The sequence below is a fragment of the Condylura cristata genome, unplaced genomic scaffold, assembly GCF_000260355.1.
Source record: "Condylura cristata isolate star-nosed mole 26May11 unplaced genomic scaffold, ConCri1.0 scaffold00004, whole genome shotgun sequence".
Lineage (NCBI taxonomy): Eukaryota > Metazoa > Chordata > Mammalia > Eulipotyphla > Talpidae > Condylura > Condylura cristata.
In genome coordinates this window covers 57,670,277-57,693,341 of record NW_004567105.1, presented here as the reverse complement: position 1 = coordinate 57,693,341, position 23,065 = coordinate 57,670,277, and the positions used below count along the sequence as shown (strand labels likewise).

The window sequence follows — 23,065 nt, the reverse complement described above, 5'->3', positions numbered from 1 at the left end:
AGTGTTAAGGTGGTCAGGGCATGCTCTGAAAACTCCCAAGTTTCCTGCATGCCCCACCCCCTGGCTATCTTTCCAGACAGATGATTCATTTTTTTCTTAGGCCCCTGTAACAACTAGCACATTTTTCTGGTCAAAAACAGTTGAACATTAGCAATTTCATACCACTCACCTGTAAATTGCCCCTTCACAGTCACCCACCCCTTAGGGCTATTAATTTTGTACATGAAGAATTGGATATAAAAATAAATGTGCTTCTGTCACACAAGTATTAAGTGGCCCGCCCAGTTCCCAGTTCAGGCTGTATGGAGCTCCAGAGTCAGTGCTTCTATCAGCATGCTAAGTGCCTCAGAGGGGCACTGCTGTTACCATTTATCTTCAGGGAGTTAAGGCCACCCCGGGGCACTCAGGCAGGGAGGCAGCAGTGCTGGCTGAGCGAGGGGAAGTGGGAAGGTTCTGTCTGGGAAGAGAATTTGTTGTTGCTCAGGGTCCCTTTACCCAGGCAATTGCCTTTGGGGCTGATGTCTGCCTTTAGTCCCCTTTCCCCAGGGCCCTGCCCTGGTGTATTGGAGGCATGGGGGCAGAGAGGGTGTGCCAGTCCCCAACACAGGGGCCACTTACTCATTGAGCCCTTCTCCTTGACTTCTAGGACTGCATGACTTAGAACACCCCGATGTGTCCTTGGCAGACGAATGGTAAGAGTTGAATCTTTCATCAGCGTTGCTATTTGAACACAGCCCTCTTTGTTTTCAAGTTATCTAAATGCTTCACCCAATTGTCCTGGTTCGAAGCGAAGGATGGTGATGCTCTAAATATTACATATACACTCTCATTTTGGGCTTTGTTGCATTCCTAGGTCCTACTGCAACACTGACCTACATCCAGAACACCGGCACCTGTCTCAGTTAGAAGCGATTAAGCTGTACCTCAAAGGCAAAGAACCTCTGCTCCAGTGTGAGTGTACTTTTAAACATATGTTGTGTGTGCATGTGGCAGTGGTGAGCAAAGTGAGTGCAAAGACATAGTTGGCCTCAATTTTCAAGGGAAGCTTTGCTTTGGCAGAGACTATCAGTCACAGTAAATCCAGCCAAATGTGCTGTTCCCATAGGAACAGGAGAATGTGTGTTACTCACACTCACGCAGAGTCCCGAGTCCCACTTAACCCTCTGTGTTGGATTTGTCCCCTTATGGATCCATTTAGTCAGCCCCTGAGTAGGATGAAAATGTGACAACTTAGGAGGGACTATGGATGCCTGCTCATCCAGCTTCCTGATTGTGCGAATGAAAAACCAGGACACGAAAATGGGCTTGCCTCACTCAAAGCCATGATCTAGTTCTTTGGGGGGGGCTCCACTGTGACATGACCTGTCTCTTGTGGTCTTATGTTTTGCTTCTTCTCCTTCACCATTACCCCCTGAGAGAGCTCAGCAAGGCAGAAATGGTCCATGGCTGGTGCAGAGGGGTCAGGAGGGAGCAAGAGCAGGCCTGGTGCCCCTGTGTTCACAAGCAGACCCTGCACAGACCCAACTTTGATCCAGGGTGGGGGGCAGGGGCGGAATTCACTAAACATGAACATGCACCTGTCACACCCCAAACATTACCCAATGATGTACAAAGTCCTTTACATGTACTGGTAGCGCTTGGATAACCACAGGGGCCTTATGCAAGGTGTGAGGAGGTTGTCCTGCTAAGTAGCATCTTTGCAGAATGGGTATACTTTCCGTGACTGTCTCTAGTAGAAAGAGGATCAGATGGACATATATGAACACATTTTTCAAATTTTCTTTGACTTTGTAATGACATTTAAGTAAAAAAGTATAAAGATAATAGAGAACATTTATAGTTACGATGCAGTTGTGCACAGTCTTTTTTGACATTTTTCCATATTCAGGTATTTTTAAAGAAATAAAACATTACAGGAGTATCATCTTTGTCCCATTTCTCACCCTAAGAAATTCACCATCTTGCATTTGTCCGCTATTCCTGGCATTTTATGCTATTACCACATAGATAGACATCCATAAAATATGGCAGCACCATGATTTTCATTATCTTGAAACTTAAAATGTATATATGGCATACTACATAAACATATAGTACAATATTACATGCATCATTCTATGACTTGTTTTCACTCATATTTTTGATATTTGGAGTGGTTGTTTGGGTTACTATACAGTATTCCTTCATATAACTATATTTCAACTTAGGAATTCATTTGTGATGAGGAGTTGGTTTTGATTTCACAACCGGCTCCCCTCTCCACCCCAAAGCAAGGACAGCCTGCTGCAGTAGAGTTTGTGTTCCTGCTGGGTCTCCAGGAAGCCTCTGCTGGACTCGTGGTTGCCCCAGACTGCTTGATCTCTTCATGGAGTTCTGAAGAGAGTCCCTCCAGATGGGGGTGGGAGTGAATATGTCCTTGAGGAGACAGTCTCTTCAATGGAAAGAACCCCAAAATAAAAGTCTCAGGAATTACTGAGTTACCATGGCTCTTCCCCTTCTTACAATGGACTGAGATCAGGACCCTGAAGAATGAACTGCAGGTTTTAATAAAGAATAGAAATGGAGATGAGAAGAGCTAACACTGAGAAGAGCTAACACTCCAGAGAGTGCTGCCTTCTGCTCTCCAAACCCAGAGTCAGCAGGCCTATGGCAGGGGCTGCCAGGGGTGGAGAGAAGGCAGGAAACTGAAGCAGGAGGCACCGGTGCCCCTTCACTTCCTGTCATCTCATCAGATGCGCGGGGCTCACTGCATGACTGGCACCTCAGGTGTCAGAACTGTTTCATATTTTTGACCAGGGGGAGGTTATCGCATAAATGACACACATGTGAAAAGGAAGCCTAGAGGCCCTGCTAAGTCAGCCCAGTGAGCACCTCGTGGCCTGCCTTGGGGCCCCGCCAGAGCCACCTTCTCAAATCTGTCCCTCCCACCAGGTGACAAAGAACTGATACAAGAAGTCCTCTTTGACGCCGTGGTGAGCGCTCCCATTGAGGCGTATTGGACCAGCCTTGCCCTCAACAAATCTGAGTAAGTGGTTGCACGTGTCCCCCTTCATGGCCATTTCCCCACAAGCCGTCCGAAATATGGTTATGGTTTAAAGAACTAAGCTGTTTTAGGAGCCTGGTGTTAAAGTTCTTTAATTTCCCCCAAAGCTCCAAACCACAAGAGCTAGAGCAGATTAGCGGCTCGGGCTTGGATGGCAAGATCCTGGGTTTGACATATAATTTGTTTGAGTTTTAACATTACATGAAATTTGGTCTGCCGAGGTAGGGTGACACTTCCGACAGAGAGGGAGGCGGAAGGAGCATTTCGCTTCCTGGCCTGCTTGGCTCCCTCTGTTTCACAGTCTGGAGGGAACTTGGGATCTGGGCCAGGTTAGGTCGGGAGTAGGATGAGGAAGTGAGAGCTCTGTTTCATTAGGGTGTCAGATATAGCCCTGTGGTTTTATTTTTGAAGTGGCGGGTACAAGGGAGGGGAGCGAGCAGTAGTGGTTGTTGTCAAAGACTAGAGCAGGGGAGGACTGCTCCAGCAGTTTATTATTATTATTATTATTATTATTATTATTATTATTATTATTATTATTATTATATTTTTCCCTGCTATTTTAGGTAGGCTACCAAAGATTAAGAGGGAAAAATCATTACCTATACCATATACATTCACATTTTACACAGTTATCTCTTCTTTCCTATTCTTTATTAGTTCCTTTCTTCTTTTACCTTTCCATTTGTATAGTGTCTTCCATCTGTCATTCATTGTCATTTTCACTTGTTTATCAAATATTGATTGCTTGCATGTTATGTGCCGAGAACTAGCTTAGATGTTGGTGAAGTGGAATGAATATAATCCTTGCCAACAAGGTACTGCATAAAGAGCGTTATATTATTAAGAACTTGTGATAACTGCGTAAAGACGTGTAGACTATAACAAATCCTAAGGCAGAGATAGAGGGCACGGAAGGCTTTCCTGAGCCAGGAACTAGTTTGAGGTTTGGGCAGCATTTAAGGGAGATGAAACAGCATGTGCAAATGCCATGTGGTGACAGTGTTTTAATGTATTTGAGGAATTTAAAGAAGGCCAACACCATTGAAATATAGAGGGTAGGATGGAAGCTACCAGGCGATGAGGCTGCAAAGTGGCAGGTGACTCAGTTACAGATTTGGCATTTTATACTCAGAACATTGGAAAACCATTGAAGGGTTTTAAGAATGACATTCAAAGACTTTAAGGAGGACATTGTCATAGTTTCATTTTGAAAAGACCTGATTCTTGCTTTGTGGAGAATGAGGTACAGTGAGTTAGGATAATAATAAAAGGCTCCTGTGGCATTCAATAGGGTTTACTTCTCTGGCCAAGGCTGTGGCAGTGGGCACAGAGAGAAAAGATGCACTTGTGGCATTATAGGAACTAAGACCCCTCCCAGGGCCTGCTGATGGGTTTACTGTGTAGGGGACGGGGGAAGGGAGGCTGAACTATCAAAAATCATTCTCAGGTTTGCAATATGAATACCTGGTTAGGAAACAATGAAAGAAGGGCAGGTTTGGGACTGGACAGGGTCAGAGTTCTCCCTTAAGCATTTTTAGGGAAAAAATGACTTTAAGTCTTCCAAAGGCATACGTAATGTAAGCCATGTAAAACGTGAACATGGAGCTCAGAGAGAGGGCCCTGGTCTCATGGTACTTGGGAGGGAGGAGGGCATGGCTGGACGACTTACCTAATGCTTCTTATTCCCTGGGAGTTTGGGAAAGAGTCAGCGCCTCTTTCCTGGAGTTGCATGTGGATGTGGAAATGTTTCTTTTAGGCTCTCAGGAAACTCACAATCCTGTGCAAAGATTGCTGATTCATTCCTAACACATGCTAAAAATTTTCAAAATGGTAGCTTGCTTTGTAGTTCACATCTGTAACTGATTGGACAGCCTGACTTTCCCAGTTAGTGTAGGCTGCAAACAGAAACGAATGCAGAGTGTTGCTTTTTTTTATTTACCCCTTAACTATTTAAAGGTAGTATTGGCCATCTTGGCTACCATCAAAGGTCAAATATCTAAATGATCTTATACTGAAGATGACTTGGATAATGTTTCAACTCAACTTGTTACTATTTTCTAGGGCATGGAATAAAACTTAAGAATCCGTTATCTCTTTGTATTTTTATTATGTAATAAAATGACACCTCCATGAGGAAAGACTAGTTGCTTTGTGAAGTAATTATTGCAAGCATCCTGAGGAAAATGCTCAAGCATATAACGTTTGCCCTCCAAGTTTAATAAAAATGGATTTTAGTCATTTATTTAAGTGGATTTTCTTTGCTAAGACCATGCGCAGGGTCTTACTCATGACATTCTGCAGGATAATTTGAAGAAGCCAGCTTTTTAAGATTGTTGGTGATGATAAGGCCTGTGCTTTAGTAGGTGTGAGGAGCTGATGTTCTCAAAAGCATTTGTAGCATTTAGTAGACATTTCCAGCTCTGGGATACTTCAGCCTGGATAATGTGGCTCAGTGACTTCTTTTCCCTAATGCCAAATTCCACTAATGATCTCATGGGCAAGAATGGTCTTGCTGCCATCAATACTCAAAGCTGGATCTAAGGATTTTCTTCCTCTCCTCCAAGTCATTCCCATTCTCTGACCACTATCCCTGACTTGGACCCTGAACCTTGAGATAAAGGTGTATTTGTGATCAGGGATCTATCTCCGCCGCCCTCTGTGTTTTCAGGGAGTTCTTAGTTTATCTTGCTAGAATCACCACAAAGCTTCCTTAAAGGATGATTTGGGATTGTTGGGTTGGTGCGTGTGTGTGAGTGGTCCCATGTGGTCCCATGCAGTCATGTATGCATCTCTATAATTTCTTTTAAAATTTCAAGTTTCAAAATGCTGTTTTGTAAGAAGTGCCTTGAGTCTTACAGTGCAGAAGCCACTATTTGCTCACTGTCTGGAAGAATCCCCCTGTTGTCTGCTGCTTTGTTTCAGGAATTCTGACAAGGGGGTGGAGGTTGCCTTCCTCGGCACTCGCACTGGCCTCTCGAGGATCAACTTATTTGTTGGAGCGGAGCAGCTCACCAATCAGTAAGTAGCAGAGCTCCTCTGCAGGGGCCAGCGACCTCCTGATGTGGGAAGTCCCAAGGGGACCTTCTTTCATTTCTGAAAACGTCCACCACCAGTAGAAACAAAATTCCACGCTGCTGCGGACATCCTCCTCTGTCCTATGACCCTCTCCCAAGCCTCCCACCCTGGGCCTGTGGTTCACCTGCTGATGGGCCCTTCCATAGCCCTTTGTTCTTCATTCCTGTTGGCTTCTCTCCACCATCCTGGGGTCCTCTCCTGCTCTGGTGAGTCATTTCAGAACTAAGATGGTGCAGCTGCTGGGGGCGCAGCCAGAGGGAAGACGGCTCCTCTCCTGACAGACGAATTTAGGGTGTTCAGCTCAGCTGTTGTGCAGCTCTGCTGAAGAATGCCTTTCTGCCCTACGATCAGGGTTTCATGTCTGTTGTTTATTTGTTTGTGTAGGTTTTAATAAATCTCTGAGCCTCTGCACTGGGCTGAGGGCCTGCAGTGCCCCACACTCAGGAGGGGCCAGCCTGCGGGTGCTTGAGTTTGAGTGTTTCCTTGTGCTGCCCAAGAGACCTACACAGACAGTGGACAGTGTCACTGAGCCCAGTATCCTGAGGCCTTTCCACCTCCACTCAGCCTGTGTCTCTGAAGACATGAGCTGTAACTCTTCAAAGTGCTGTTTAATAGAGCTGATGTGAACCTGGCAAGTCTTTTCTGAACCCATGACTGTTTTCTCAGAAGCAAGAGGAAATTTCAGGCCAGGGACAAGTCAAGATTAGACTCGGAAAGCTTGCGAGTGTGGGTGTAAGTTCAGAGGCTGCCACCAAACCTCACACACACCCTGACCTTCAGGATACCAGGGGGAGAATAATAACCAAATCACAAGGTGGACATCATCTTGAGAGAGGTTGACTCAGTGGATATCTAGCCAGAAGGTGCTCTCTTGCCTCCGTTAGATGAGGCCTTGACACCTATCATCTGATAAAAGCTACACAAGTTAGTGGCAGATTTTTACATATTTTGTGCAATGGCTTTTGATTCCCATCTAGGGACAGTTCCTTGACACCTGAAATTTGTCGCTTGTGATGTTACCTAAAGTTGTTACTTCATATTTTTCAAGTCCTCTTAGCCCTCACCCCCACACCATTTTTCTTCCAGAGGGCAATTCCTAAGAGGGACTGGAAATATGGAGGTATACATGGCCTCCTGGCAGGCAAAGGGAGACAGAGGCAGAGTCTCCAGTGCTCAGAGAGGGTGGCTGTCGTGTGGAAGTTAAAATAAACATTAACAAAATACATAGTTCCTTGGCTTGTCTGACATCGGGTAATTATGACAGATTTGGAAAACGACAGTGCATGGGTTTCTGGAGTGTCCATCTGCTGGATTCACTTGTTACCTTCACTCTATGTATCTGGAAAACATGGGTGGTCTCCTTGGTTTATTGTGAACTTCAAGAAATTGTGGCAACAAACCTGCTTTGGGAAACTAGAGATACCTACAATTGTGTAGTTCTGTGCTCCCTGTGATTTTACTATTATCTGAGTGAGTACTTGGATGCCTGTATGTATGAAATGATTCTATTGTCTTCAAGAAACACATCATTCATTCTTTTGTAGACCTCTTGTTGTCCCAGGGTCTTTTTCCCTGACTACCCCTCTGATCAAGTGGTATTTGTTGAAACCCAACTGTTTGAATACATTATACTATCCAGGACTAGAAAGCTTCCAGAATTATTTTTATGTGAATAGGGCATATTAGGAATAGTCCAAATATTAAGGGGGGAGGGAGGAGGATTAAATTGTAATGTATGGTAGCTCCCTATCCAAGAGCTAACTTACATTATCATCAGCTTCATACCATGAGACCCCTGTCCTCACCAGCTGCTGTTGCAAGTAGGTCAGGATAGCCCATGCCCTCTCCAATCTGTATCACCCCAATATCAGCTACATTTTATGCCTTCAGGGTAGCCTCTGGGATTACAGCAACTCACATAGCTGATAGTAACATCAGCCTTCATCATATGGTCACCACTGTCCCTGAAACCCTAGTAAGAGGGTCTCACAACTTCCACTTGAACCACAGAGAATGAAAGTAACTGTTGGCTTTAACAATCCCATGTATTTGTGTGAACCATTTTCTTACTTAGCCCTTTTGCACGTGATGTCATAGAATTCTGGTTGTAGGCAAGATTATTCTTATTTTGTAGATGGGTAAATGGGGCTCAGAGACTCAGCAGCTGACCCAAATAACTCACTCCAGGTCACTCACTTCTGCTTATTACCCGGGCCTGTCTCTCACAGTAGCACTACTTAGCTAGACATAGATGTTCATCTAATCCAGAGGGATTTTGCTTTCCTAAGAAAACATTCTGGATGTTTGTGTAGAATCAGGTGTCTCCTTTCTGTGTCCTGAATCAGTACTCATCAGTTTACAGGGTACCCCAAGATTTCTCAGCAACTGGACTCTGTCATATCAACACCAGAGCTAGCAGGAGACCAAGCCGGCCCCCAGGGCCAGCAGGGCCCAGATGTTCAGAGTCCCAGCCCTGCTCCCTGCCATTCCCCAAGCCTGAAGGTCACTATCAGTCTAAATAGGGACCACCTCACACTTGCAACTGAGCTAGTGTCACCAGAGGGTCCAAGTCTCCATGACTCCCGGGGGCTGCATGTGCCTTCCAGGCCAGCACTGATGGGGGAAAACAAATGGCCGCACTGCAGGTGGGTGTGAAAGGCAGGCTTGGTCCACCTGAGCCTCAGGGGCTCCTTCACACACCCACCTCAGTCAGGTATATGCAGAACCTCATGTCTCAAGAAAATAATTAGAAAGATCACACTTCAGTGACATCTGCTCACTTCCGGATCAGGAAACATCACCACTGACCCAGGAGGAGCAGCTTTTCTGTTCTGTGGAGCCTGAACCCCTGCAGTATTCTTGAACAGCATGGGGGCCTCTCTGCATCTTCTCAGTCCCATCCATGACCCCACAGCTGAGTTTCGGAATATCAGCAGAGCATATTTGCCAATTAAAAACATTTTTGTAATTGCGGGAGTGTCTTCCTGTTGGTGAAGTCAGTGAACGTGTCAGCCACAGTGTCAGCCTACTGGGGGTCTTGTAAAGTCAGCTCCGGTAGCACAAATGTTAGAGGGGTTCTGACACAGTGGAGCCTTTCCATAGCAGGGAATCTGATGATGAGGGAATCTGAAATATTTGAGAATCATTTAGAAAAATACTGAAAATTGTTTTTAATACTTGAGGCGTTCTTATCTGGATATGAGATTTGATTTATCCTGTGGTCATTAAGCAAGTGCTGAGGGCGGATGAGTTCCAGGCACTGGGAATTTCAAGAAAAACATGGTCTCTGCTCTGAGAGAAGAATTAGGGTATGCTCTTGTAAGTTCTGGGAGGCAGAGTCCAGTGTGCCTAAGAGCACTGAGGGCGGCCTCTGGTCCAACAACATCCCCGCAAAGGTGTGAGCTCCTCATCATTGGAAGACATCAAGGAATCACTGTGGGTTGACTAGACTATAACTACAGAATACTTTCCTACATTAGGACTAATCACCTACTTACAACTTAGCATATTTATTCAACCATGTTAAAATAATAGAGATCTGTGTGTGGATTTTTCTCTCCATGGCCTGTTGTGTCCCAACCCCATACTGCAAAGGACTGGACTGAAAGTCGTGCCCTCTCCCTCCACACACACTGCTGCAATGGTCTACATTCCTGCAAGATCTCTGCAGAGTGTGAACTAGCTGGCAGTCCTGAAAGGGGTCACTCTGGGTGCTGAAGGGGATATTCAACTCTTCGGGGATGTCAAGCCAGCAAGTACTCACTGGGACTCCTGTATGGTTAAGGCTCCATGAATGGTTGCAAAATTGTGAACAAATCCTCCTTTCCTCAAAGATCTTGAGACATTGTGGGTAGGGACATAACTATCGTGCCTCTAAAAAGACTGAGGGAAAAGGGGACTGTGGGGCCACAAGTAGCACAAGAGCCTGTCTGGGTTTCTCTGTGGGTCTTGGGCTGGGTGATATTCAAGGCTCATCTTGTAATGAGTATGACTTTACTCTAGAAAGAGGGAATCATTATGGGCAGTTGGCAGAGAAAGAGCCCACTCTTCCCCCTTTGCACTTTTTTTCTTAAAAACGTAAGATTTTCTTAAGGAGTGATCCTCCTAAGGACATGTGTCCAGGGGCATGGATCTGAAGGCAACTGATCTTCCTGAATACCCTTTGGTCTTTAAATATGATTTCTGGAAAGGTTGTTTTCTTTAGACACTAAGACAACAGGTTCACTAGATACACTTGGAAATATTTCACCCACTGGGAATTTGGTTGCCAGAACCCTACAAGACATGTCTGGGAATCCAGGTGCACAGAGGTCTTCTGCATTGTGAAATGCAGACAGCTGGGGTCTGAACACCAGGACTCTCTTACCTGACAAAGGCTATCAGGAAGCACCCACATCTGGCTTCTCCTTGCTGTTCCATGCTCTTCCACTTCTTTCCATTTCTTCCATTTCAAGGGACTTCCTCAAAGCTGGAGACAAGGAGAACATTTTCAATGCAGACCATTTCCCTCTCTGGTACCGAAGAGCCGCTGAGCAGATTCCAGGGAGTTTCGTCTACTCGATCCCATTCAGCACAGGTGGGTGCCCCAGTTGGAGGTGGGTACCTTCTATCTGTTTATGTAGGCCTGGGCATGTGTGCAGAGAATGGGGGTGCTGCCTGGAAGCAGGGGGAGCTATATTTAGCCTTGAGAGCCAATGCTGAATGTTAACCCATCCCCGGCCAAGGCCTATTCTATTAGTGTGAAAGCCCCAAATAAAATGAAGTGTTGGCTGCACCAGAGTGTGCAAAGAGCATATCACGAAGCAGGACTGATAGTTTGTATTGCGTGGAACTGGAATACAAACTTCTCAGAAGATTTTTTGTTTACTGTCATGACCCTACTTTACAGAAGTTCAGGGAGGCTACCCTTTTCCCAGAAACTTCAGTCAGCCCAGTCACTTTGGAGACCCACAATTCCCCACTGAAGCTGAATTGATTTGAATCAGCATGTAGGTGTGAGAACTAAGACTTTGCATAGCCCTGTGCTTTGCTGACAGAGGGCTGTAGCCAAGTGATATTTCCATTGCTAAGGTTTTATATTATAAAAAAAATTAAAGTCACCTTCCTCCCAAATAAACTGAACTCTATCTTCTCTCAGCCAAGTTTAGAAGCAAGACAAACTGGAAATACTTTTCAATTGTCCTGGGCTCTTTCTGGTCTCCAACATAAACGTTAACCATGCTGGTTCTGTGTAAAACTGTACTGTGCGTTGCAGCAACGTTGGAGATGAATAAGACCTAATTCTGTAAACTTGGATTGTGCTGGACAGTCCAGCGTTTGCTTATGTTTTATATTAAGGCATTTTTTTTAAGCTGTTATGAGCATTAGTGAATCAACTCAATGGAGGTCCTCTAGTGCTTAGTCTTAATCCTCCTTCCCAGATCTTGGTGCTTGCTCATTTCCAAGAATGTAAACACCTTCAAAAAGTGTGTTTTTGAAATTCGTAGACAACATGTTGACAAGAGCTGTCTAATAGTTGAATGGGTTTATTAGGAAGAAGGTGCTTCATTAAGGAAGACATTTAAGAAAAGAATTTCTTGGTAGGTAGAATTTTAGGTTATCAATTAGGGTCCCTTCATATCGGAGATTTTGGGATTTTTGTGATCCTCTGCTGAAAGGTCTCTGTGTATCCAGGTGTGTGCGTGTGTGTGTGTGTGCGCACACTCTCAAATGTAAATTTGCAGCTGGCTTAGTCTCTTTGTTTATATCACATTTTATTGCTAAAAATATCAATCTTATAATACTTTTGTTTTCATAGTCCTCTTAAAAAAAGCATCTACCTTAAGTTCTAGATCTGGACTGGAATCATCAAATTTTCCATTGTGACTGAGTAGGTTGTGTCTAAAACCAAACTAGGAGAAGGAGTAGCTGTGGGAAATGAGAGCATGCACCAAAAGTGGTGTTAGAGAGAGAGAGAGAGAGAGAGCCCCTCAAGCAACTTGCTTTGTTCAAAAATAATTATGTCTAGGAAAACAATTTTGATTAATTAAGACTCTTGTCAAGTTAGTTTTAAGCAAGTGGAGATTTCATTGAGCTTTCAATGGAATTCAAGGTAAATAAAAAGGAATTTACCAAAAAAAAAAACAAAAAAAAAAAAAAGGAATTTACCTTGTTCATGGTTAAACTATGGGTGATGTAACATCTTAAGAGATTTTATGTTCCCTTTAGATTCAGGGGAAAATTTAAAAAATCACCCACCCAGTTCAAATGCTGCACTGGATCTTACTCTCATCTTTTCTACTGTGTATTGAATAGCCGTACCCACTGGAAAAGGAACTGAGTTTTATTACTGCTCGGCTTGATCCAGGAGGAAGTCTTTTATTGCTTTGATTCTAATTATATTCAAATTCATAGACTCCTCTTCCTTGCTTCTCAATTCTATTGTTCTCTATTCAACTCACACTTATTGAGCACCTTCTATGAGGGAGACCCTGTGCTAACAATTCAGAATTTGTACTCAGTCTCCCTATTCATGGGTATTGGAACCACTGTTAATAATGGGAAACTTCTTGCTATTCATGCCATATTATCACCAACATTAATAAAGGTTTGGAATAAAGACTGAAATCAAGCTCTATTCTAGTTTAGAATGGTTATGTTCAGAAAAACTGAGCTGGAAATTTAAATTTTATAGACCTGGAAGGTTCTAGCCAATAAAAATGGAGTTCTCAAATTCTCAAATCATTGTAATTTCAAAACTCTACTTTGTGCCGCTCCTATTGTAATGTTTACATATGTAGACATGATACAGACATATGATCACTGACACAAGTAGATACTGAAGTTAGAAACTGCAAGTAACAAAAAAAAAATAGTGATGTCCTTCAGTGGCAGTCAGCAATTTCAGTGTGAAAAGGTGGATGACCCCTCTCACCGTACCCCAGGGGCTGCCACCTGGTGCCTCGAATCCCTCCACTTAGAGCACTGGCTGCCCAACCCAACAGAGGAGGCCAGGAGCTGAGCCCCAGCACAACCTGCAGGATTGGTGATTGTGGCCCGTGTGATTACTGTCTTCACCAGTGTGTTCTGGCTCTCTGCATTTCATCATGTTGGTTGTTTTTCTTCCAGGATCAGTCAACAAAAGCAATGTGGTGACAGCAAGCACCTCCATCCAGCTCCTGGATGAACGGAAATCTCCCGTGGTGGCAGGTAAATGCTGGGTTTCCATGACTGTGAAGTAAGTGTGGCATCCACTTATCCGGCCAGTGAGCTGCTGCTATGTAGAACATCAATTCTCCAGAAAGTAGGTTTTGAAAGGAAACACACTTTAAAGCTTCTTTGTCTTCAACTTCATGTCATCTCTTCCAATCCAAGGTTCTGACAGCTGGTTGTGTTTGATGTGAATGCAGAAATCTTTCCCCAGATTTTATTCTTAAGCTCTGAGCCAGTCAGACTCTGTGCAGAGGCATTTCTTGACAATAGGTAGCATGGTTACTCAGATAGCTCCAGGCCTTCTGCTTCTGCATCATGAGGATCTCAGAGGCCATGTGAAGAAATGGTTTATTTGAGGCACATGAGCTGAAATGTACCCTTCTCTAGAGCACTGAGGGTCGCCATCATCCTAATCTCCTGGGAATAGACCCAGGTGCAGTGATTGGTTCAGGAACAGGAAAGAGCCAGAGCATTTTATGATTGAGTCTTGAGCTGCCAAAATAACCCATCTCTGGCTTTCCCACATCTTGTGTCCTAGGGCTTTTGGCACACATCCAGGGCTTGCTGGGGGTTTGCATTGTGGTATTTAGCCAAAATGGCCAGAAACTGCTCCAGAAAGCCCTCTTTTTGAGGACAGCTATTGACAAAAATGGACCCTTAAAGCATGTCTGGCACATTATCTGTTTTGTTTTGTTATTTTGTTCATTGTATTATTTTTTTATTGTGGTAATATTGGTTTCTGCAATGTTGTGTATGTTAAAAAAAAAAGTAGTATCAATGATTTAGGGGTGTAGGTTCACACCTCTTCAGATGTATGTTACCGCATCGCACCCTCCACTAGTCACCATCATGGCACCCACTGGTGCTGTCCCCTTTACCCTACTCTCACCCTCTCTCTCTGGTGGCCTCAGATTTCAAAGGTTTGTTTCAATTCAGCTTTGTAACTTCATTTTGTTTCATAGTCCACATATGAGTGAAATCATCTGATACTTGTTTTTCCTCCTTCTGACTTATTTCATATAACATACTTCCCTCTAGCTGAGTAATATTCCATTGTGTCTAAACACTACATCTTCTTTTACCTCATCTGTCATTGGGCCCTTAAGTTTTTTCCATAATTTGACTATTATAAACATGCTTCAATAAACATAGAAGTATAAATATCCCATTGAATTAGTGCTTTTGTATTCTCCAGATAGAGACTGAGCAATTGTACATCATCTAATTCTGCTAAGTAATTTTGGGCCTATTGGTTGGTGGATGGATGAATCCTCTGTGTGCCATCCTGATATTAGCTAGGTTTGCCAATGGGAGTCATTCTTCTGGGAGACTCATTCTTTTCTACCAGCTGTACTGCATGGTGACTTTGGACATCACGTTCTGTGCATGCTTGTAGGAAGGAACGCAAGCGGAGGCAGACATGTTTCAAGTGGTTGTTTTTTACCTAGGATACTCTGCGGCTTTTCCCCACTTCATTTCTGATTTGACTGTGCATCATAGTTGTCTTAGCAGGGATTGAAAGATTTGGGGATAGTTGCCCTGGTTATTCTTGGATTTTTGGGTATGGCAGGAAGACAGTCTTATGTATCTGACCTATAGCTCATTGTGAACTAGGCAGACCTGCAACTAATCAGTGAGGAGATAAGGTCTCTGAGAATTCACGGTTGCTGTCTTCAAATTTTATCACTTAGCATCTCATGTTCCTTGAGAAAAGTAGAAGACAGGATCATATAACTCGTGAGATTTATTTTTGCTTAGAGGAGGTCAGACTTGCTTACCTCCAGGTTGACCTGGCCAGCTAGTTTTGGAGGTATTTTATCGTCCTGGTGCTGAGCCACATATGGCAGCTGCCAAAAGACATGTTCTGACCAAAGCCGTCTGTCCATCTGTTTGAAATTTCTTTTTAAAACCTTTTCCTTAGCTTTCTCATTCAGTTCTCATGAAGGATGACCATGTTGATCCTTTTAAGATCACTGTGCCCGCCCCAGTCACTTTGCCTCAAGTTTGCAAACTCTGCTAAAATTTATTCCAATGCTTTATGGTTTTTTTTTTAAAGATTTATTTATTTATGCATACAGAGTTGGGGTACAGACCAGAGGTGCAGGGACGGTGAGAGGATTCACCAGAGACAGCGTGGGGAGCAGAACAGGCCAACTGATGAAGTACACTGCTGAGGGGAGCAGCGGGTGGGTCAAGAGAGGTCTGCTGTGCCATGTGGATCACCCCCGGGGTGGGGATCGAACTCAGGCTGAAGTGGCTTAGCTTTTTAGTGCTGTGCTTTAACCTGCTGCACCACCAGGGAGGGCCCTGCTTTATGTTTTTAATTGTCTCCTTAAGCATGGCTGAAATGCAGACTGAGCCCAGGTGCTGTGGGAAGTCTGGAGAAGACTACATTTTCTGAATGGTGGTTGGTTCACTCTTGACTTAGCAAGCTGGCCAGAGCCCACAGCAGGTTCGGCTCCCCAGTGGGTGGGTGGAGGAGATATCCTCCTGTTTACTGCTACTTGAGTGCATGTCAGCTGGTCCCTGTGTTCAGAATATAACTACAGAGGAGGATGAAGAAGCAAGGTTAACCAAGGAAGTGTATTTAGTTCTTGCCTTTTAAAACTGGTGATTATGGACTTTCTTTTTGGTAGATTTCTGATAAAATAATATTTCTCAGGTTTGATTTTGAGAGCCGCTGTGGAAGCAGCATGCCAAAGGTGGGCACCTGAAGAGGACTTTTCTGTGACCAACCCAGAGCAGCCTCTTTGACATGTTGCTGTTGATCAGCTTAGTGACTGTCTTCTGTGTATTTTCCTCATATTAAATAGGCATTGTTTACCACTCTTAAAAAATGCCTTTCTCATTGAGGGAGGTGAAGGTGAAGGCCCGAGCAGAAGACTTCTGCCCCACGGCTTACAGGAGCAGCAGCCCCTCTGTATGTCTCAGTAGCCGAGGGGATGCCGCCCTGAGTAGTAACTTGGAATTTCAGTAATATCTTTGTGTTAAATTGAATCGTATCTGAAAAGAAGGGTGTACAGCCTTGCAAATGATTATCAGACTGCTTGGAAAGACTGCACCACTTCCAGGCCTGACCTGTATTTTCATGTTCATGGGCTCCATGTGTCTGTGTGGGACAGAAAGAGTTTCTTGTTTTGCTTTTTGTTTTGTTTTATTCTCGTTCTTTCTTCTTGTTTTCTTTTTAAAATAAAAACATTTAGATACTCATCTGTCAATGACATCTTTGAAGAAAGGGCAGTCAGACTGGGCAGGATTCCATTGATACGTCAGCTGTGGTGCATAAACGGGCCCATCCATCTTCCTGGCCTGTGACATTGCTTACAGCCTTTCTCTTGAAGAACCTGCCAGCTCTCCAGCTGACAATAGCATGCCGACTTTTCTTAATTGCTTTTCCACTGCAAAGGAAGAAGTGGCAGGACTTTCCCTTTGGTTTACCACGTCCCTCCTCAACCCTGGATATTCTGTGCATCAGGCCCCTACTCCATTTGACTTTTCGTATTGGAAAGGTCAACCATGGGATGTACGGGTCACACAGGTTCACCACTCACTCTGTGACTTGCTGAATATATGGCCTCGGTCTCTGAAGGCCTATATAATATAGAGTGTTACCTTACTCTGTGTTGTTTTGGGGATACAAAGAGAAAACAAACTAGAAAACAATTGGTATGAGCAAGTATAAAACTGATAGAATTTAGAGTACTCTTTTTATCTTCACATTGGTAGCTTAGCTGTTCATTTGCTTATTCAATAAATAGTTCCTGTGCTCCTACTTTTGCAGGGCAGTCTAGCTATACATGAATAATAACCAGGCCTTTTACTTAGTGCTGCCTCTCTCTGCCCAGAGATACATGATAATAGTAGCTATTTTTAAAAATCACATCTACAGAGGGCAAGTGAACTGAAAAGCTGAATAAGTATCTAGAAGTCCCTACAGGTCAAAGACTTTGTTCTCACCTCTGTAATCCATAGCATACCCCATTGGAGACCCATTTTCTGGAGCTCAGTAGATGAAACTCTATGAGAAATCCTGTAAGTTGATTTGCACTGATAGAGACCTGTTTTGCCTTTACTTAGTTATTATTGGCTTGAGTTTCATAAATTACCTAGACCATGGCATTAATTCTCCACTTTCCTCCCAATGGAGAGACCAGCTCCTCCAGACCAACCATCACTGGTAGGATGGATATGACCTGGGGAAGGAGAGAAACGTACAGGCGGGAGAAACTGAGTCAAGTCAGAAGTTCTTCCCTCCATGAAGTGTCTGCTTTCCTTATTAACCTTCTAGATTCTCCCTCTGATAGTACAAAATATATCTCCTCATTTTTTTTAAGAATTCAGACTTGGAATTTTTAAAATAATAGATAGTATACTCTGAATTATTTGCATTAAAATGTAAATTTTAGCATACCAGAAGCTAAAATCTCTTTTAAAAAAGTTCCAGTTTGATTTATTAAATAAATTATAAATTCTCCAAGGGAAAAGCCATCATCATTATCTTTTTATTCCCAATGCAAAGTACAAGGGCTGACGTGTGGTAAATTTGTCAAAGACATTGGCCAAATACCTTGCTCAAGGAAGAAAGACTTTATCTTCACCTGCTCTACATCAGTGCATAATAAACTTGAAAAGTGTACTGACCAGACAGTAGTACTTGAGTAAACTCTGAGACTCTCAGAAGCAAAATAGCACTTGACATCATAATAATATGTTATAGAATATTTAAAGGATAAAAAAAACCACCTAGTATCTGCCTCCTAGTTGTGACATTGTGGCTCACTAGCTATCTCACATCAGCAGATGTTTTTTCTGAGGCCCATACATCTAACTTAATGCTTAGAACAACCAATCTGATCAGTAGCACAAAGAAATAGACATTAGAGGCACTGGTTATATAATATACTTACCAGGTATCATTTATATATCAAGAATTTGCTTGTTTAAGAGTAATATTCCTTGATTTTCAGTAAATTTTGGGGAGGCTCTGATTTCCTGATTTATACCTCTCAAAGGAACCTAGACCATATTTGACCCACTCGTGGGTGAAAGTTTGAAAATGCAAGTGATGTGGTCCTCATTTGCATAATTCTAGGCAATGATAAGAAGGGGGAATGTTTGATGCCAACCTAGAGTTCTCATTTTAACCAGATAATAAGGAAAGAGGTTGTTAATATCATCAACTATTAGCTCTTGTCAGGTGTGTGATCTTTAACATGTGTACAGTTAAGTGGAGACCCTTCATTAGAGTTGAGTGAAAATGTCATAGGGAACCATTCTGCTAACAACAATCCTTTGGTGGGATTGCATACATTTCGTGTCTATGACTCACGGTTATCAGAATTATGCATCTAGAAAATCTCCAGATTGTTAGAGCGGAGCAAAGAAAGTGAGGAGGGAAGGAGGAGAGAGGGAATCTCTAGTAGTGGTAAATTCCCTATAAACAATGGACGGAGTGTGGTCGGCGGTGGCCTCGTGTTCTTACTTGTGTGACAGGCGACATGTCAGGACATTGCCTCTCCAGATTTGGAGGGGGTGCTCAAGGAAAGTCTCTTTAAAGAGGAGACACAAACAGTGACCTGAGTGGTGAGATGCAGCAAAGTTCTGTGGGAAAAACACTCCAGGCAGTGGGAATGAACTTCCCATAGAATTTTAAAAAAAAAGATCCCACATACATTTTGTGTCCATGTTCCAGGTGGGCTCTCTGAGACTTGAATAAGTCAGGTTTGGGGGATATTTACTAGAGTCTAAGTGCAGGGCAGGAGACTGGGGGAAGGTGGGAAGCCCAAAGCAAATTTAAAAATCAGCTATGAAGTGGAGTTTTTAATGTGTTGGTACATCTAATTGGTGTACCCAGTAGATAACAAATGGGTGCAATACAGGGGTGAATGGAGGTCTAAGCCAGTAGGATTAGCAACAGCAAACTTTATGGAAAGAACCCATTTCTCTTGCTACCGATGTAGCTACCAATCATGGTGTATTTGAAGTCTGCAATAGAATTTGAGTTGGAGCTGGCCAGGGGAACAGCTGCCCTGCACACTACAATAGCTGGGACAGCAGCACAGTGAGGATTATTGCTCCAGGAATAAAAATAGCCCAGAATTTTGAGAAACTGGATCCTCTGTGCTAACTCTCCAGGACACTCACTCCCAAGAATCACTGTCTCTTTATAAAGCTTGTCATAAGTTCCAACACATCCTCCACCCCAAAGCCAGCAGCAACATTTTAAGGTAATAGTTCTTTATACCTGGCTTGCAGGTTTTGAATGGGCCAGTTAAAACCCCTCTTTTTGAGGTCCCAGTGGGGTCTGGATATTAAAGACAAGGCAGGCTGAGACTTTGAGGAGTGTAGGACCCGGCCCCCCTTCCCACTCTTCACTTGAGTTGTTACATTTGTAAAGTGAGATTGAGTGATACTTAGATTGGATTTCCAATAGCCTATTTTTAAACATGGAAATTTGGTTCATCATCACAGAAAGGAAGGACTTAACCAATAATGGAAACAGTCTGGGTTTAAGGGGTTCCTGGTGGGAGAATTAAATGAGAAAATATATAGTATCTGGTCAGTGCTTGCAGGTAATCACTCAATAATGGTTTGTTACTTAATGATTGTTATTATTGTTAAGAATGATTATGTTACCCTCACCACCACTCACTAGCCAATGCTTTTTCTCATGTGCTGTTCTCTATGACAATTTGCATAGGGAATGGCATCAAAGTATCTTGACCTGTTTTATAATAAAACAGAAATTCTCACCTATGCCTTGGAATAGAAAATGGCAAAGTACCTCCCACAGGACCAATTCTAGGCTGTTGCTCAGTTGATTTTTGTAGTTTTAGTGAGATACATTTCATGTTATAAAATTCAGTTCTTTGGGCTTTAACACATTGATAGAGTTGTGCAACCATCATCACAATCTAATTTTAGAACAATTACAACATCCTTGTCCAAACCCCTCAAACTCACAGACACACATTCTTGATATTCCACTTTCCGCTCCTACAGGAAACCACTAATAACTTTCTGTCTCTGTGGATTTTCTATTCTGAATATTTCAGATGAATAAAATGATACAATTTAACTTTTGTGATCCGCTTCTTTCACTCAACTCAATGTTTCCAAGGCTCATCTTTGGAAACATGTTTTAACATGTAGCAAAATCTTTTTTGTTGCCAAATAATATTCCATGTGTATATATACACTTTGTTATTCATTTATCAATTGAAGGAAGAGACATTAGGGTATTGCCCACTTTTATGCAGTAACAATGTTGATATAAATATTCATGTTCATGTTTTTGTGCAAATAGATGTTTTCATTCTCTTGGGTAGAGACCTAGGAGTAATATTATCAGGACATATGTTTGAAGAATTGCCGATCTATTTTACAAATCGACATTACAAATCGACATCACCATTTTATGATCCTACCAGCACCATCTTATATATGTTTCACTTTTTCTACATCCTCAACAACACTTGCCATTGTCTTTTTTTATTATTATTCTATCCCATCTATTGGGTGTGAAGTAATTTGTATTTCCCTAGTGACTAGTTATGCTGAGCATCTTTATATGTGCTTATTGACCACTTTCATATTCTAGTTGGAGAAATGTCTGTTCAGATTCTTTCCCCTTATTTAGATTAGTTGTTGTTCTGTTGTTGTGATATGATTTCTTTATATAGTCTGGTTTTAAATACCTTGTATGATACCTGTCTTGATAGAAGATCTTACCTTCTGTTTTTTGTAAGTGATGTTTTATTGAGTACAGTATGCCCCTGTTGTCTGTGGAGACCTTCCTGCTAAAATGGCAGAACTAAGTAGCTATATAATGACCATATGGGCGATAGTGTCAAAAATATTTACTGATTTGTCCTTTACAGAAAAACTTGGTTCAGCTCCTGCTTTTGATAAAAAATATGTCACTGACTGATTGAAAAAAAAAAAAAGACTTTCTCACATTTCATCATCTTTTTTAGGAAAATAAAAAGGAAGTGGATATTTAAATGAGATACTTTGTGAGTAGATGAAGACAGAGACCCATGTTTAAGGAGTTATCCATCAGTTGTACCTAATGTTTTTGTACATATGGTTACACAGAAATCCCAATCAGAGATGCTAAGCTTTCTAAAAATATATGTTCTCATTGTCAGTCAAGACAGTGATTTACTTAATCTTCCTCTAGTTTATAAACCTCTGAACACTGTAATCAACATAATGCTTGGTCGAGCATTGGAAATGCCCTCACATGCTTTGGTGGAAAACAGTTTCTGGGATTTTTTTTTTTTTCCCCAACATGGCTCATGAGAGATTTGGGGATTTATTTAGCTGCCTTTATCCAGGCAAATCTCCAAGTGACCTTGTTGGGATTTTGATCTCAGTTAAGACTAGAATATATATGAGTCATGCTAAGTAAAGCCCCCCAACCCCTTATAGGATAAATGAGCCAACATTGTCTCCCCTCCCTGGGAAGAAAGGGATGGGCATAAGCAGAGTCTGTAGCAGGAATGTAAACATATTGACACTAGTCGATGGACTTTTTCTGCCCAAGGAAAATGCTTTGACCAGTCTGTGGTGGGAAAGGGACAGTGCTGATCAAAGGCCCTTTATTCCCACTACTTCCCAGAGTTTTCACTCACCTAAAGCTCCCTGGCTTCTGTTCTGGTTGAAAAGAGCTGCATGATGTCAGGCTGAGTGTCTGAATATCACTCTAACTTCAGGGTGAAATTACAGGTGACCAGGCTCAGGTTGGGGGTGGTGTGGAGTGGAGGTAGAGGTGGGGGTACACAATTGTCTTAAGCTTAAAAGAACTTTGAGAATGGAAATGTAGTGTATGATTATTTATATATGTTCATTTCACTAGGCTTTCACCAACATCCAGATTTGGGTTGTTGGTCATGTTTTATGGTCATGTTTTTATGCCACAATTATTTTTGTTATTAAGTTATTTCATTTGTGTTTATTTTTTTATGTTCTTCCCATTTCTCTTCCATTCTCTCTGGAATCTACTACATTCAGTTTTGTTCGTAGGGAAACATTTCTCATCAGGGTTACCATTATCATCTACTTAACCAAATACAAAATTAAATTTTAAATATTCATTTTTCATTGTCTAGCAGTGGCACTTGGCCCTGTTGATTATGTTCTCCTTGAAATATCCCTTTTCTTGGTCTACTACCTAAGAGTTTAGCCTGCCTGGGTCTTTGCTGATTCCACTCCCTGAAAGTAAATAATAAAAGGCCACAGGGGTCTTTCCTGTGCCTTCTATCTATTCTCAGAACTATAAATGCCCTCTGAGAGTTGGTGATTCCAAAGCCAGACCTCTCATACTTGTCTCTCCATTGTTGACCCAATGTTGCCACTTCTCAGATAAGTCTAACAAGTGCAGTGGATTCCAGACTGAAGTCCTGGGATTAATCATACTTCCCCCTCTATTCTTTTTTAGTCATGATAGTCTAAGGCATGCTTGTTATCAAGATATTAATCCAAAAACTTGGAGTCATTCTCTTTTAACATTTATTATGGATAGAAGTGAATATACTCAGAAGTACATTAAAAAAAAATCCACGTATCCTTCACCCAACCCCTGTAACTATCAACTCTCGGCTATTACATCCTTGAACAAGCCATTTCATTTCCTCCTCACCCATGTGACTTTAATTCAGATCTTAGTCATTAAATTGTCTCATTCGTAAACATTTTGGGATACATCTTTAAAGGATAAGATTTTTCTGTATCTTAATATAACAATATCATGAC

General features: G+C 42.4%; 1 protein-coding gene across 1 annotated transcript in view; it reads left to right on the top strand.

The window, feature by feature from the left end:
• CACNA2D3 (calcium channel, voltage-dependent, alpha 2/delta subunit 3) overlaps positions 1-23,065 on the top strand; it is a 764,442-nt gene that overhangs the window by 608,766 nt on the left and 132,611 nt on the right. The window contains exons 21-26 of the mRNA XM_004676565.2: positions 647-692; positions 854-951; positions 2,932-3,025; positions 5,966-6,061; positions 10,573-10,694; positions 13,226-13,306. Coding sequence (XP_004676622.1) covers positions 647-692; positions 854-951; positions 2,932-3,025; positions 5,966-6,061; positions 10,573-10,694; positions 13,226-13,306 — 537 coding nt within the window. The remainder of the gene's footprint in view (positions 1-646; positions 693-853; positions 952-2,931; positions 3,026-5,965; positions 6,062-10,572; positions 10,695-13,225; positions 13,307-23,065) is intronic.